The 12,959-nt window shown below is 42.7% G+C and overlaps 1 protein-coding gene across 1 annotated transcript; it reads left to right on the top strand.

Annotated features, from left to right (window-relative positions):
• The first annotated feature begins 1,798 nt into the window (after window positions 1-1,798).
• LOC145414056 (protein charybde-like) lies at window positions 1,799-12,470 on the top strand. Its single transcript, XM_080283618.1, has 5 exons — window positions 1,799-2,227; window positions 6,748-6,848; window positions 7,744-7,859; window positions 8,761-8,913; window positions 9,448-12,470. Exons 1-5 carry the CDS (start codon window positions 2,170-2,172, stop codon window positions 9,542-9,544), a joined length of 525 nt encoding a protein of 174 aa, XP_080139744.1. The 5' UTR covers window positions 1,799-2,169; the 3' UTR covers window positions 9,545-12,470.
• The last annotated feature ends 489 nt before the right edge of the window (window positions 12,471-12,959 follow it).

The following is a 12,959-nucleotide window of genomic DNA, read 5'->3' as shown; positions in this document are numbered from 1 at the left end:
CGTGCCTGGTTGCATCTTGGCCTGTGAACTTACCACCCCCTGAAGGCAAGGCAGTAAAGGCCGCCTGGCTAATATTTCTCCACCGCGAAGCACTCTCACACACCTCAAGAATTTTTACTTACTTGTGAGATAATACCCAAGATTGCGACGTTTTCTGCTGTTAAATAATTGTTTTTTAAGTGGTGTCTGTCTTCGAAAAAAAAGTTGCAGTATGCATACATACATATACATATACATCATCTAATCCTGTGTCGACTAAGAGCCCGGGGCTAGGCAAGTTGGTCCTGACCTTTAAGATGAGTGTGACAAGCCTCATCCCATAGAGGCATTACGTGAGCAATAAAGCCCAGCCACCCCTTGGATATCAACCTACACAGGCTTAATCCGGCTGGATGCCTTAATTACCCACTAAACCACCAGGCGCCATAGTTTGGTTATATGGTTTCCACCCAGCTTAGTGAATGGTTTCCTGGTGTACAGGAAATCATTTGGCTTGTCACTCAGTGTAGAGTATACAGTATACTTCGACTGTGATCCTTTACACCAAAGACAATATTGTACTGTACTTGTACGTGTGTGTACCAAGACAGTCCTCAGTTATCTACAAATACTTCGTCAGTTAACGAATTCATTATAACCTTTTTCTCCTCTTCAACCCAACGACGTCCTTGTCATTTAATTTTAAGCCCCCATCAAACCATTATATTCTAACTTAGAGGGAACGTTTCATTTTGGAGTTTATGGAGGTTATTTTTAGCGCCTTCAAGAGGTTCTCAAATAAATAAATAAATAAATTCGTTTAGTTGTGATGAAAATAAAATATAAATAACGTCAGTGATGTAAAAGGCTTAACGTATTTACACTTTAAACGTTCAGTAAATAAAGTAAATATAACAAAGCCAAATACCTGTTTAATATAGCGCAATGCGGAAATTCATAAGCGAGAGTGTCTTGCATAAACCTGATTCGCAAGGTATCAGTTATAAGTTGCACGACCTTGTCATTTGTTGCATGGGTGAGAGCAGCAGTGGGATGCCTGCTTCATAATGTGATATTTGAGGCGCTGCGTATGTATGAGTGGTGTGGGTGCAGGTGTACTGAGGCAGGGCACGGGATATGGCTTGCATCAGATGTATGGACTGATGTACCCTATGACAGACACGACAGCAGCCAGGTGGGGGGTGGGGGAGGCCTGTCAGGGAGTACCGTTAGTGTGGTATTTCCCAGCATCTCCTCCCGCCACATAACAGCTGCCGTGCCCGCCGCCCCGCCTGGCCCTAGGCAGAGGCAGGCACAGGTTGTGGTGCATCCTTGTCAATAAACGTTAATGCTGCAACAGGAGAACGTTCCAGGGTGTTCGCGTTAGTGCGTGTGGCGATCAATATGACTCAGCCACCGCCCTGCTGGGCCGCCGCCATCTGTCACGGCGGAAAAACTTCCACTGGCATTCATCGCTGTACCCAACAGCTTCTCTAGCGACGTGTCGAGGGTCAACCAACGAATCTGACGCCTCGCCAGGAAAATTCCTCACATCGGTTTAGTGCCAAGGACGACAATCGCCAACACGGCCGGCAGCCACGGCGGCGGCGCGCGTGCTGTGCCGCCTCAAGCCACGCAGCTGCCATGTAGCCATATTGCACCACATTTTATATAAATAACTGAGCTACTGTTCATCTGTATAATAAGCCTTGGTTTGCCATATAACCCGTAGCAGTATATATGTGGAGTATGAAGTGCGTATGTGCTGTGTATAAGTGTGAGATGATTTACAAGTAGTGGTGGCAGGAGTGTTGCATCAGCCCACAGGTGGTACAGTACCGGGGCCAGCCAGCACGCCGGGTCAGAGCTCCGTATAACCTGGCAGAGGAGGGACGCGTCTTCATGGTCCTCCACACTGCTGAACCAGTTGTTGTATCTATGGAAAACGCAGGGTTCGTCAGGAACCTCTCAGTCAATCCAGTGCGTCTCACAACCATAAATACATTTGAAGAATCCCCGTAATAGTCGCGTTTGGTGCTATCGGCCACAGTATAATTCTTGGTGTTGCGTCAGGCAGAGGTCCCGCCCAAGCACGCAGGCCACAGCTCCCGCCGCCAGTAAAGGGGAAAACTCAGACAAGCGGCGCCAAGTCAAAGGTCACGCAAGTCGAGCATTACTCCACTCGGCAAGATGCTGTCCATTCTGCGACCCAACACGTACAAGGCCACCCTTCCCGTCCTGTCGCAAGGTAAGCTTCACTCCTACACTTGCCTGCCTCTGTGTTGCATCCTCCACACCTGGGCTGTGCATCCGGGATCAATAACACCTGCTTGTTGAACACCACCGTAGCGTTGTACGAGTTAGTATACGTGAGGATTTGATACACGTATGAACGCTCTTTTCAGGCATTACACACACACACACACACACACACACACACACACACACACACATTACAAATTATATGTATATGTGTACGTCGGAATGGATCATCATAATATTTCACCACACATATCAATACGTACGAAATCATAGAGACCTCTTGTAAAAGCCAGACCTAAATACAAGTTTGGGGGGAAGTGAAGCTGGTAGGGGTAGTTTCCTCGTCAGTCCAGCCCATCCTAGTAGGCATATCCTGCACAACATTAGGACTATTTTTTTTATTCCTCCTTGTACCTGATGATTTTAGAAAACTGGGAACGTCTTTCATAGTGAAGGAAAAGGAGGAGTTTTATCCTGTTAGTGGTAGGTTGAGGTGCCCGTCATTCGCTCGATGTAGTGCTGCCTTCAGGTGACTCTACGCTGAGTGATAATCCACGTGGTTTCCTGTAAGCCAAGAAACAATTTACGACATTGGGTGGTAGGAGATATAACCAAAGGACCCCTGGTGGTTTAGTGAGTTGCTGCGCTCTAGCCGGATGGTGCCTGTGAAGTTTCCATCTGAGGGGTGGTTGGTGTTGCTCATATAATGCCACTCAGGGGCGATTGGTCACCTTTGCTTCAAATACTGGGAATGAGTAGCCTAACCCCGGGGCCGTGGATGAGAAAAGAAAAAAGAAAAAAGACTGGGCAATGGATGGAGTATACCCTGCACAGATGGTGAGGGGACGTCTTTCCGTGTTGGCACCGATATTACCAGCTGCTGCCTGGTTATACAAACGGCCCTCAGCTCCTTCCCTATCCTCTGCAGGGAGGATGGTGGACTGCAGAGGGCAATTTCAGCCTGTAGTCTCCCGGGTTCACATTCGTAATCTGGGGATGCAACAATAAAATACCACACGTGAGGTTTACCCAGAGTTATAAAAGCAGCGTTAGAAAGGAACATGGCTAAACTTAACACAAGATTCAAGAGCTTGGAAGACAGTGACGAAAAAATCCAACACCTGATTGAAAGGATTTAGGATTATTGTAGCTGGGTGTGTGATGATAATGATAATAATAATAATAATAGCCGAGGTGAACAGACATCGAACCCACGAAATAATGCATACGAAGTCCAGTGAAAACACGAGTAGTCTTTCTGTGTAATGGGTGCATGAAGTACACACACACACACACACACACACACACACAATGCTTTCAATCCCGTAGCTATTAACAACATTAGATTAGTGGCGCCAGCATAATCAGGTGTTCATAAAAGAAATAACTCGTGTTTTGCTGAGTTATGCTGACCCATACTGACTCACCCCACCACCCATTATCACCCTGCTGATCCGCTGCAACTCGTGCTGACTCGCTGACTAGGGTTAATGCTTCTATGCTGTGTGTTTGGAGTTCACTTTTTCATCCGTCAGTATCCTCTATAGGCCTGTCATTTTTCGTAATTATTTTCCGAAAGATCACGTACGCTACTTCTATTTCAAAATCAGGTTCTCAGATGTCGGATGCGCTGAACCGACCCGTTGGCTTGTATATCCTTGTATGTTTGTTGACTGATGCTGGAGAGGGGCGCCTTCACGTGGTGGTCTTGATATAACTGAGCTACTACTATGCCCGATTGTACAAACGTCTCTCACTTCTTTCCCTATCCCCTGAAAGGAAGATGGTGAACTGCAAGATGAGGGTAACTTCAGCCTGCAGTCCACAGGGATTCACGTTTCAGATAAACTCAGGGATACAACAACAACAACAGCTACTACTACTACTACTACTACTTCTGCCACTACTACTACTACTACTTCTGCCACTGCTACTACTACTACTGCTTCTGTTATTACTGCTATTACTACTACTGCACCTACCACCACCACCACCACCACCACTACTTCTGCCACTACTACTACTACTGTACCACTACTGCCACAACTATTGTTATTACTGCATCTTCCACCACCACCACCACCACTACTACTATTACCACTACCACTACTTCTGCCACTACTACTACTACCACTACTGCCACAACTATTGCTATTACTGCATCTTCCACCACCACCACCACTATTACTACTACTACTACTACTACTGCTGCACCTGCCACCACCACCATTACTACTACTACTACTACTACTACTACTACTCTCCGATCACCTCTGCCAGAGTACTGTACACCATGTGATGGGTGACGCCACATAACCATTTAAATCCAACTCTTTTCACATCGCTTCCATTTTCACTTCCGTCACACACAGCTTTCGAGCCGTATCGTAAGGTGACATCGCAACACGATCCATAGCGACTTATTTTGCGTACTACATCTTAAAATTCACGTACAATATAATTTCAAAATCGAGATACTTTGCATTAAAAAAAAAAAAAAATAAAGTGTGATGTCCAGAATAAATCGCTCAGTTAAAGGCGTTTCGGTCGCGTTACAGGGACGGCTCTCAGGGTTATTAGTGCCTCCTTCCATCACTTGTGCATTTCTGACCACTCCCACACCCGCAGACTGAGCAGAGTACGTAACACCTTTTCCTTGGCGATCTAGTCTATGTTACACCTCATTACCCCACTGGATTGTAATGAAGCAAGCCATGTGTAGGTGTAGAATAGATCAAAGGTGTAGGGTGTAGGATAAATCGCCACGAGAAAGGTGTCACGCCATCTCCAAGCCCTCTTAGCATATGTCCCTCAGTTACTTAGCCAGGGGTGGGATTTAGAGAGAGATATATGGCGGATTTTCCTATCTTAGGCTTGCTTAATGGAGAGAGAGAGAGAGAGAGAGAGAGAGAGAGAGAAACATGCCGCTTCTAAACAGGGTGCCAACATTTTTTCACCACGCTGTCATCTGAAGGGGACTACAGTTGGGTGCAAGAGTTTTAAGAAAGAAAAATAAATACTTCTTATCGAGCCTTCCCCTCTCTCAAAATAGCACCCGCCTAAATTGTGTGTGTGTGTGTGTAGTAGTAGTAGTAGTAGTAGGTGCCGGGTATACACTATTTTCGTATGCTTTATCACGTGTGTAAACTGTATATAAATAAAACACAGACACGCCTTTGCACCCACTTAAATAGAAAATCAGTAATAAAGTAATCGAAAAAGAATGTCAGTCAACAGAGTAAAATTATGTAGTGCAGTTGTTTTTTATTTATTTATTTTCAGAGTAGTAAACAATAAGAAAGAGAATTTTTATAAAGACAAGGGTTGTATAGGGGATGATCTACTTCTAATAGGCTTAAACCCCATCGACGCCATGATCCACATTCGATCCTTTATATAACATCTTCCGACTCCATTTGGGGTTGGGCTCCCGTGTTTCGGAACCCAGCCCTAGATTTTCGTCCTTTTGCAGCTTATTTCACGTAGATCAGTGGAGGAAAAAGACAATACAATGGCTCTAAATATTTTCCATGACAATTTTTCGTGACTAACACCAAATTTCAGTGTTTATTTTTTACCACTCAGCATTCAAGGAGAGACGGCAATTTTTAGGCCAAGTTAGAGTAAGAGCAATATAGTAGCGCAGAATTCAGGCCAACCCTATCTAATGTTCACAGCTTCAATAAATGGCCATAAGAAAATGAAAACTTGCGTACAGTCTCACTTCTTCGGTATGAAAAATTCGGCCAGTAACCCAAACCCAAAACACCGCGTGACCGATGCAGAAGTTGAAGTAAGATTTTCGTCATTATTAAACACTCAAGTTATTCTTACGCTTATCTAAAGTGGTATATGCTTAGCTTAACTCCCAACTAAAGCCTGTGCCCGTTGGAAGTTGTGGTTAAACGTATCTAGCAGACAAGCATACCTTTAAAAAAAATACCTTGGGGAGTAGCGTTTCGTTTTTACAATACCAAAGAGATCAAGCATTACAGGGTGAATCTCGCGAGGTAGAACTTTGGACCATCTAAGTGTACAGGGCAGGGAGAGGTCCTTGGAGACCGCTACATCTCTCACCAGAAATACGCTATACTGGTGTCGGCTGGAACTGCTAACCTTAAAGTGGGGAAACACGAGCGCTAACACTGAGCTCTTGTGGCCCTTTATAGCATTGCAAATTATTCAGTCTGTCCTTTACCTCTGCTGACCTGAAAGTTATGGGAAAATTATTTAACCTTTACGTTTTCATCATGTTTTTTCCCGCGCATCTGAAATACAATACATCTTTTGCGGTATGATTGAATTTTTTGCGTCGAATGAACCAGGGTTAGCGAGTAAACAATATATATATATATATATATATATATATATATATATATATATATATTTCATCTTTTTTATTTGGCGCAGGGGTAGGGGGCAGCTTATACTGTAAATTAATTTCTATCGTTATTTTTACACCCGTTAGATAAATGTTTACAGCTAAAACCGTAAATTCTCTTGCAGACTTCTACGACTACAGGATGACCGAGGACGAGACGGCGGCCATGTTGCTGGCTAAGCATATATGGCGCTTGTTGAAGAAATCCCGCCACCGCCTCTACCAGGTAACTCTCTCTATATATATATATAAATAAGAAAATAAATAAATAAACAAATGAAGGTTGGTTCTCTCTCTCTCTAAATAAATAAAAAAATAAAGTAAAATAAATAAAGGATTGGTTCTCTCTGACGTCACATTTTGATACACTCCCAGTTTCAAATCTAGACTAGTAGATAAATAGATAAATAGATAGATAATGTATAGAAAGCAGATACATAGAGATAAATAGATAAACAGATTTTGATAGATAAAAACACCACTTTTCAAAAACTTGCTTGCAGTTTTGTACATGTGCACATAAAATACACACAGTCCCAGGTGCACACAGGTAAATACGGACGCTCATGTACAGTATCTAATAAACAGGTGTACACTTCCCGGACAGTATCACACACACACACACACACACACACACACACACACGAGATATGGGACAGTACGAGCTCGACTCATTCCTGTTAAGATACACACACACACACACACACCACCGATTCATACAGTCTAATGCTTGAATACTGTTGACTGATTAATGAGTGAATGTGATATTTTAACCTTAAATTTGTGTGCCAGATAAGAAATCACTTTAAGACGTAACCAGCCCCTTTAGACACGTAACTTTGGTGTACAAGTCCTTATTTTAGGGAGTTTGGAGCCTGTTTTAAGGATCCTAAAAGTGTTATTACCCTTTAACGTCTTTAAGTAACACCTCCCCCTTTTCAAACTTAACGTACTCACATGACCGTTAATGTAAATAATTTCTTTGAACTTTTGAATTTTCTGTTCCATTTTACGCTAGAATAAGTAATGTAGTTGGAAGCGAATCAGAGAGGCCTAAAACTCATTGCTATTATCATTCAACCTCTTCATGATAGGGACAACTCTAGTATTTTTTGTTTCAGCTGCCCGGGTGTGAGGGAGGAGCCAGTAGCGTGTCCGTGTTGGTGCCAGCTGACTTCCTCAACCGCCTGGCTCGTGACGTGGTGCGCATGACGGAGGGAGAGGACCACGGCGTCAGGTAACTCTCTCTCTCTCTCTCTCTCTCTCTCTCTCTCTCTCTCTCTCTCACAGTTATTCAAGGGTCCCTCAGCTCCCTCTCCATCCCCCCAAAGGAGGATGGTGGACTGCAGGAGACAAGGAACTAAAACCTACAGTTCATTTGGTTTAAGTTCAAATGAGCCTGTGGTTGCTGCTGCTACTATTACTACTCTCACTACTACTACTACCACCACCACCACCCCTACTACTACTACTCTACTACTACTACTACTACTATCAGTTTCGTATGGTCACAACCAAGGCCCAAATTCTCGTTATCTAAGTTGGCTGCTCTTTTTAATAACGATAAAGTTTGCATCAGTAACGTAGAAAATATCCCTTTTTCTCTATCTTTTTTTTTTTTTTTTTCTAGACTTGTCATTTCAGTATCGAAAGAATTTTTATCAGTAACATATACCTGAATATTTTCTTCCGTGTTCACTTTATCTTTTATTGATATTGACAACTTTGCATGAAACCACAGACCTTGTTGTCCTTAGTGTTTGCATTGTCTTTTTTATATCAATAACATTTGCATCAGTAACTTAAAAGATAGTATTAGCGTTACATTTTCCGAGATAAACTGGCAAGGAAGATGTTCTAGGAGTCTTTTACGACCCTACGCCTAGAATGGCCTAGAAATGTTTGTGCCTAGACATTGATTTTGCCTCACTGCATTGGTTCGTATCCCTAAAAGGTGCCCGGGACGTAAGCTGGTTGCCTGTCCTTAGATCTGGTTTACGGTAGTTAAGTTTATAGGCTTTAAAAGGAGTAGTATGGGACTGGATATATCATTTCTATTATTTAACAATGGCGAATGAATTATGCAGTTTCACAGTCTTGGCGTCCTTATTTACGGCACTATTGTTTTTATTTTCCAGAGGGTGTACGCTGGTGATCGACTACTATGACGCGCAGGAAGTGACGCGGGTGGGCAAAATTAAGTGTGACCCCCACCTGCCCTCCTCCTGTGTCCTGCACCTCACCCTCACCAGGGCCCAGGGCGTCCCCCGCACCACAAACCCACTGCTCAGGTATAGAACTAATCAATTCTCGTTATACTTTCACTTATTCAGTTCTCGTTATGCTTTCACCTTTCCTCATGCGACAGTACATGATATACGTTATTTGCAAGACCTGGAAATAAAACAAAGTAATAAGATGAAAATAAATGAAGCTTTGTTTTTTCTATACCCGATATTTAGACTGACGATAATCACATCCTTTTCTGTTCTGCCGTAATGTCACTTTTAATTCCTTGTACATGGCTGAGAACTGGCCACGGGACTTCTTTGTATGTAATGCACACAGTGGGGAATGTTTGTTTTCAAGTCAGGTATTGTTCAAACAGTTGCTTTAGTCTGGCGCTTAGTGATTCGGTGGCACAAATTGGGGTCGGAGGTTCGAATCCGCCAGAGGTATCGAAAATTTTCCCCCTAAAAATTAAGATTCCTCTGAAAATAATAAGCCTTGCATGGTTATCACAGAAGAATCGGCCTTTTATTTAAATTCTTAATGAACTTGGACATTTTAAAATACTAACCTGTATTCTTGTTTATCTCTTGCAGAATACTGGGCTTCGGAAACGAGAACTTAATTTACATCAGTCCCGGCTATCAGTTGGAGAAGCAAAAAGTCAAGAGTGTCCGTCGCGCTGCCTCCTGAGACCCAAGTGCATCTCCGTAGCAGCTAAAGTCACATTTCTAGCGCAGAGGTTGGCCCGGGAGTGCAGGGGAGGGGTTGGGGCTGTGGAAGGGTGGGGGCAGGGTGCATGGTGGCAGGCATGGTGTTGGTAGAGGCTAGTGGGTCGCATTTTTCGTGGCTTTTGAGATTTTGTAATATCTCTTCCTTAGCGATTTATTGCGCACATTACATCTCACTATCATCTTGTACGTTATTGGTGCAAAACATATCAGTAAGGTGATGAGGCGCAATATAGAAAATAAATCGATAAAGAAGAGGTATTGTACACGTCGAAGCTTCCTGCGTAGCTTGGAGAATACGGGCCAGGGAGACAGATCGATGTTTGCTAGGCTGTGATAAGTAAAACATCTCTAGAGGAAAAAGAGATAGGGAAACAGATTGGTGTGAGAGGAAATACAAATACAAATATCATGTTACAAATAAAACAATTCAAAGTTATGAAGGAGAATATTATAAGTGATAAAAAAAATAAATAAATAAAACTGTGGATTGACAAACGTACCGTCCTTATCCGCGGTACGGTTTTAGCTGCTGGTGATAAAAATAAGGAAATAAATGTACGACACGGAGTAAGAGCATTAAAGATGAGGACATAAACAACTGTTGTCTAGTAAGAGGGTTAGTGGAAGATGACGGAAGAGTTAGTGATGGAGTGTCAGAGAAGGGATGGAAAATACAAAAGGAAGAATATTCGAGAGTGGCAAAGACCATAGGCAAGAAGGACAGTTAGTGGCAAACGTACTGTATACTCTTCATCTTAGCTGGGCGTAAAACTGCCATCTCCAAACCTTGAATGCCGTACAGTAACAAGAGCTTGACACTAGAATACGATGCTATATAGTCAAGAATAAGCGCTATGGAAGGGATGTAGAGCCGTAGCATTTTCCTATTCTGTCACTGAGCTATGGGAAATAAGCAGCAAAAGACGAAAATTTCTGCCAAGTTGAAGGGAATGAGCGGGAAATAAGTAACAGAGATGAATGATTGATGAAGGTAGAGGGGCAGTTGCTGTAGACGAACTGAAAACCGTCGACATGAAGCGAGCCAGACCAGAGTGATTTCGTTCAAGTTACACCCACCCACTTCACATATCCAGGTGCACTCCATGGCTACACCTGCACACCTACACCCGCCAGCCGTTCACCGTCCAGATCACCTAACACATTTATACGATCACTTCCCTCTCGTAACTCTGATAAGGAACAAGAGACGTGGGAAAGTTTTGACTTTTCTCTGCCATTCGTACAAAAAAAGAAAAAGATAATTTTCCTCTTTGTACTATAGATTATTGTTATTTTTTTTCCCGGCAAGAACAAGTCAGGAGTGTCTGCCCTTTCTTTGTCTCCGCTGGGGGAAAAAAAAAAAAAAATACGTGACTTAGTCGATCGTATGTTTGTGTATCCGGGCGCAGGACTTTTGGCGCCCATTTTGCAAGTTCGGTTATTTGCAAGTTCGTTCATTTGCAAGTTCATAAGCAACATTTACCCTTTTAAAGATAGTCTGCAACAACCACTCCAGTGTTTTTATGTAGATATATTTTTATACTCTACGACCAAGTATGCTGTGCAGTAAACTCACTCGCTGTTCTTCGCGCCATTTTGATTTCTTGTGTCTTGTTATTATTCAGACAGTTTGTTTCTCTGTGTTGTTCAGTGTTATGGCGGTGAAATAACGCAAAATTTCTAGAACATCGAAATTTGTGTCACTATGTTGGATTTTGCATTTTTTTCCTAGTTAGATGATAGAGTTATTCCGATAGCACGGTCTTATGTCGTCAGTGGTCGTGTCTAGAATTTATGTCGTTATGTGAAGACCCTTTTGATATTTTCTGGGGGGTGTAGATTCCGTAACCCCTTTTCCATAGCGATTTATTTTATACAGTTACACCTTGATAATCCTCTTGTATGTTACTGATGCCAACAGGTCGCTATTAAGTATATATAAAGGACATAACAGACAAGAAAAAAACAACGAATGTGTAAGATAGTAAGTCGTTAAGGAATAAGTATCACGAAGGCTCATATTCTTGTATAACGGAAGCTCCCTAACACCTCGGTCATAGCGAATTAGTCTGGGATATGGGTGGTTAATATCGTTTTGTATGTTATTTATGCAGAGTGTGGCGATACTGGAAGGATTTATGTAACACAGAGGAGGACAGTAAGGTGTAATAAACAAAATTGCCTAGGAAAAGGTGTTAGGGAGCTTCCTGAAGAACTCTCGGCAAGCAGTGTTGTACAGAATCCCGTCTTGTGTGATGTATGTCTTGGCAGTGTCCTCGTATGTGGTCTGTCATCCCTTATACAGCGTTTGCGAGTATGTGGATAATTTATAATCGCGATACACAGGTCAGACGTGTATTGAGAATGGTGTGATGTTTGGGTTACTCGTGTATGGATGCAGTCCTGAGGCGAGGTGTGTAAGAAAGAGGTGCTGCAGTGTTATCTAGTTTGTTTCGTGCTAAGTCTTAAGTAGGTGTTGTGTATCACCGTCAGTATGTGTAGCACCGAATGTTCTGGCTCGTTTTGCTGTTGCTGTGAATGGAAAGTGTTTGTTTTGATACGCTACTGCATGTCGCCAGCGGGTCATTCAGTCTTTAGTGTTAAAATGTTATCTTGAATATTCCTCGTGCATTATTGGTGTCAGGTGTAATTAGGTAATTATGTACACAGGTATTCTTTGTGCCATTAACGATGCCAAACCAATCCCTGTGGTGTTCAGGCCTTTCCCACGTGTGGTGTGAGGGCAGTGGCAGGTGATGCTGGGTTTCCTCACACCTGGAACTCGTCCCTGTCCTGAGGTGTGACGCAGGCCTCATTAACACCTGCCCTCTTGTGGTTGCTTCGATGGTCATTCTTTGTACTTTTTAAATAAATGTGTAATATTATGTGTTGTTTCCACTGACACCTGCAAATTCTGATATGCAAGATGTTAACAACCAGTAAGTCTGATCCTATATATATATATATATATATATATATATATATTGAGTTTGCCCCACGACCTTCTTCATAAGCACACTAGTTTTTCCAGAGAGAGAGAGAGAGAGAGAGAGAGAGAGAGGCAGGCAAGGAGCAGTGTAATGAAAACTGCCACGTGCAAAAATCTCTGCATCAGCACGTAGTAATGGGTGACTAAATAATTCCATTTTCTTTATGTTGGGATCGTCACGAGAAGGAGGCTTGGTGGGTGGGGATGCTTTTCTGCTTGGTATCATTGTCCTTGATTTAAAATAGTTACATTAGTTTAACCTACCCTAAAACAAACAGCCTCAAAAGGACCAGTGCATGTGTTTTATTTGCTCTCCTTTGTGCTTCTTTACGTGAGTTTTTACAATTATGGTGCCCTCAAATATTCCGAGTTGGTTGGGCACCGA

The sequence above is a fragment of the Coenobita brevimanus genome, chromosome 98 (assembly GCF_032717465.1).
Source record: "Coenobita brevimanus isolate Jiangsu-jjx chromosome 98, ASM3271746v2, whole genome shotgun sequence".
NCBI lineage: Eukaryota > Metazoa > Arthropoda > Malacostraca > Decapoda > Coenobitidae > Coenobita > Coenobita brevimanus.
The sequence above is the reverse complement of the archived record's forward strand: the minus strand, read 5'-3'. Positions and strand labels throughout refer to the sequence as shown.

Coding starts and splice junctions, on each gene's coding strand:
- LOC145414056 (XM_080283618.1), top strand. CDS start 2,170: ATGCTGTCCATTCTGCGACCCAACACGTACAAGGCCACCCTTCCCGTC. Junction 6,849..7,743: donor CCCGCCACCGCCTCTACCAG/GTAACTCTCTCT, acceptor TTTTTGTTTCAG/CTGCCCGGGTGTGAGGGAGG. Junction 7,860..8,760: donor GGAGAGGACCACGGCGTCAG/GTAACTCTCTCT, acceptor TTTATTTTCCAG/AGGGTGTACGCTGGTGATCG.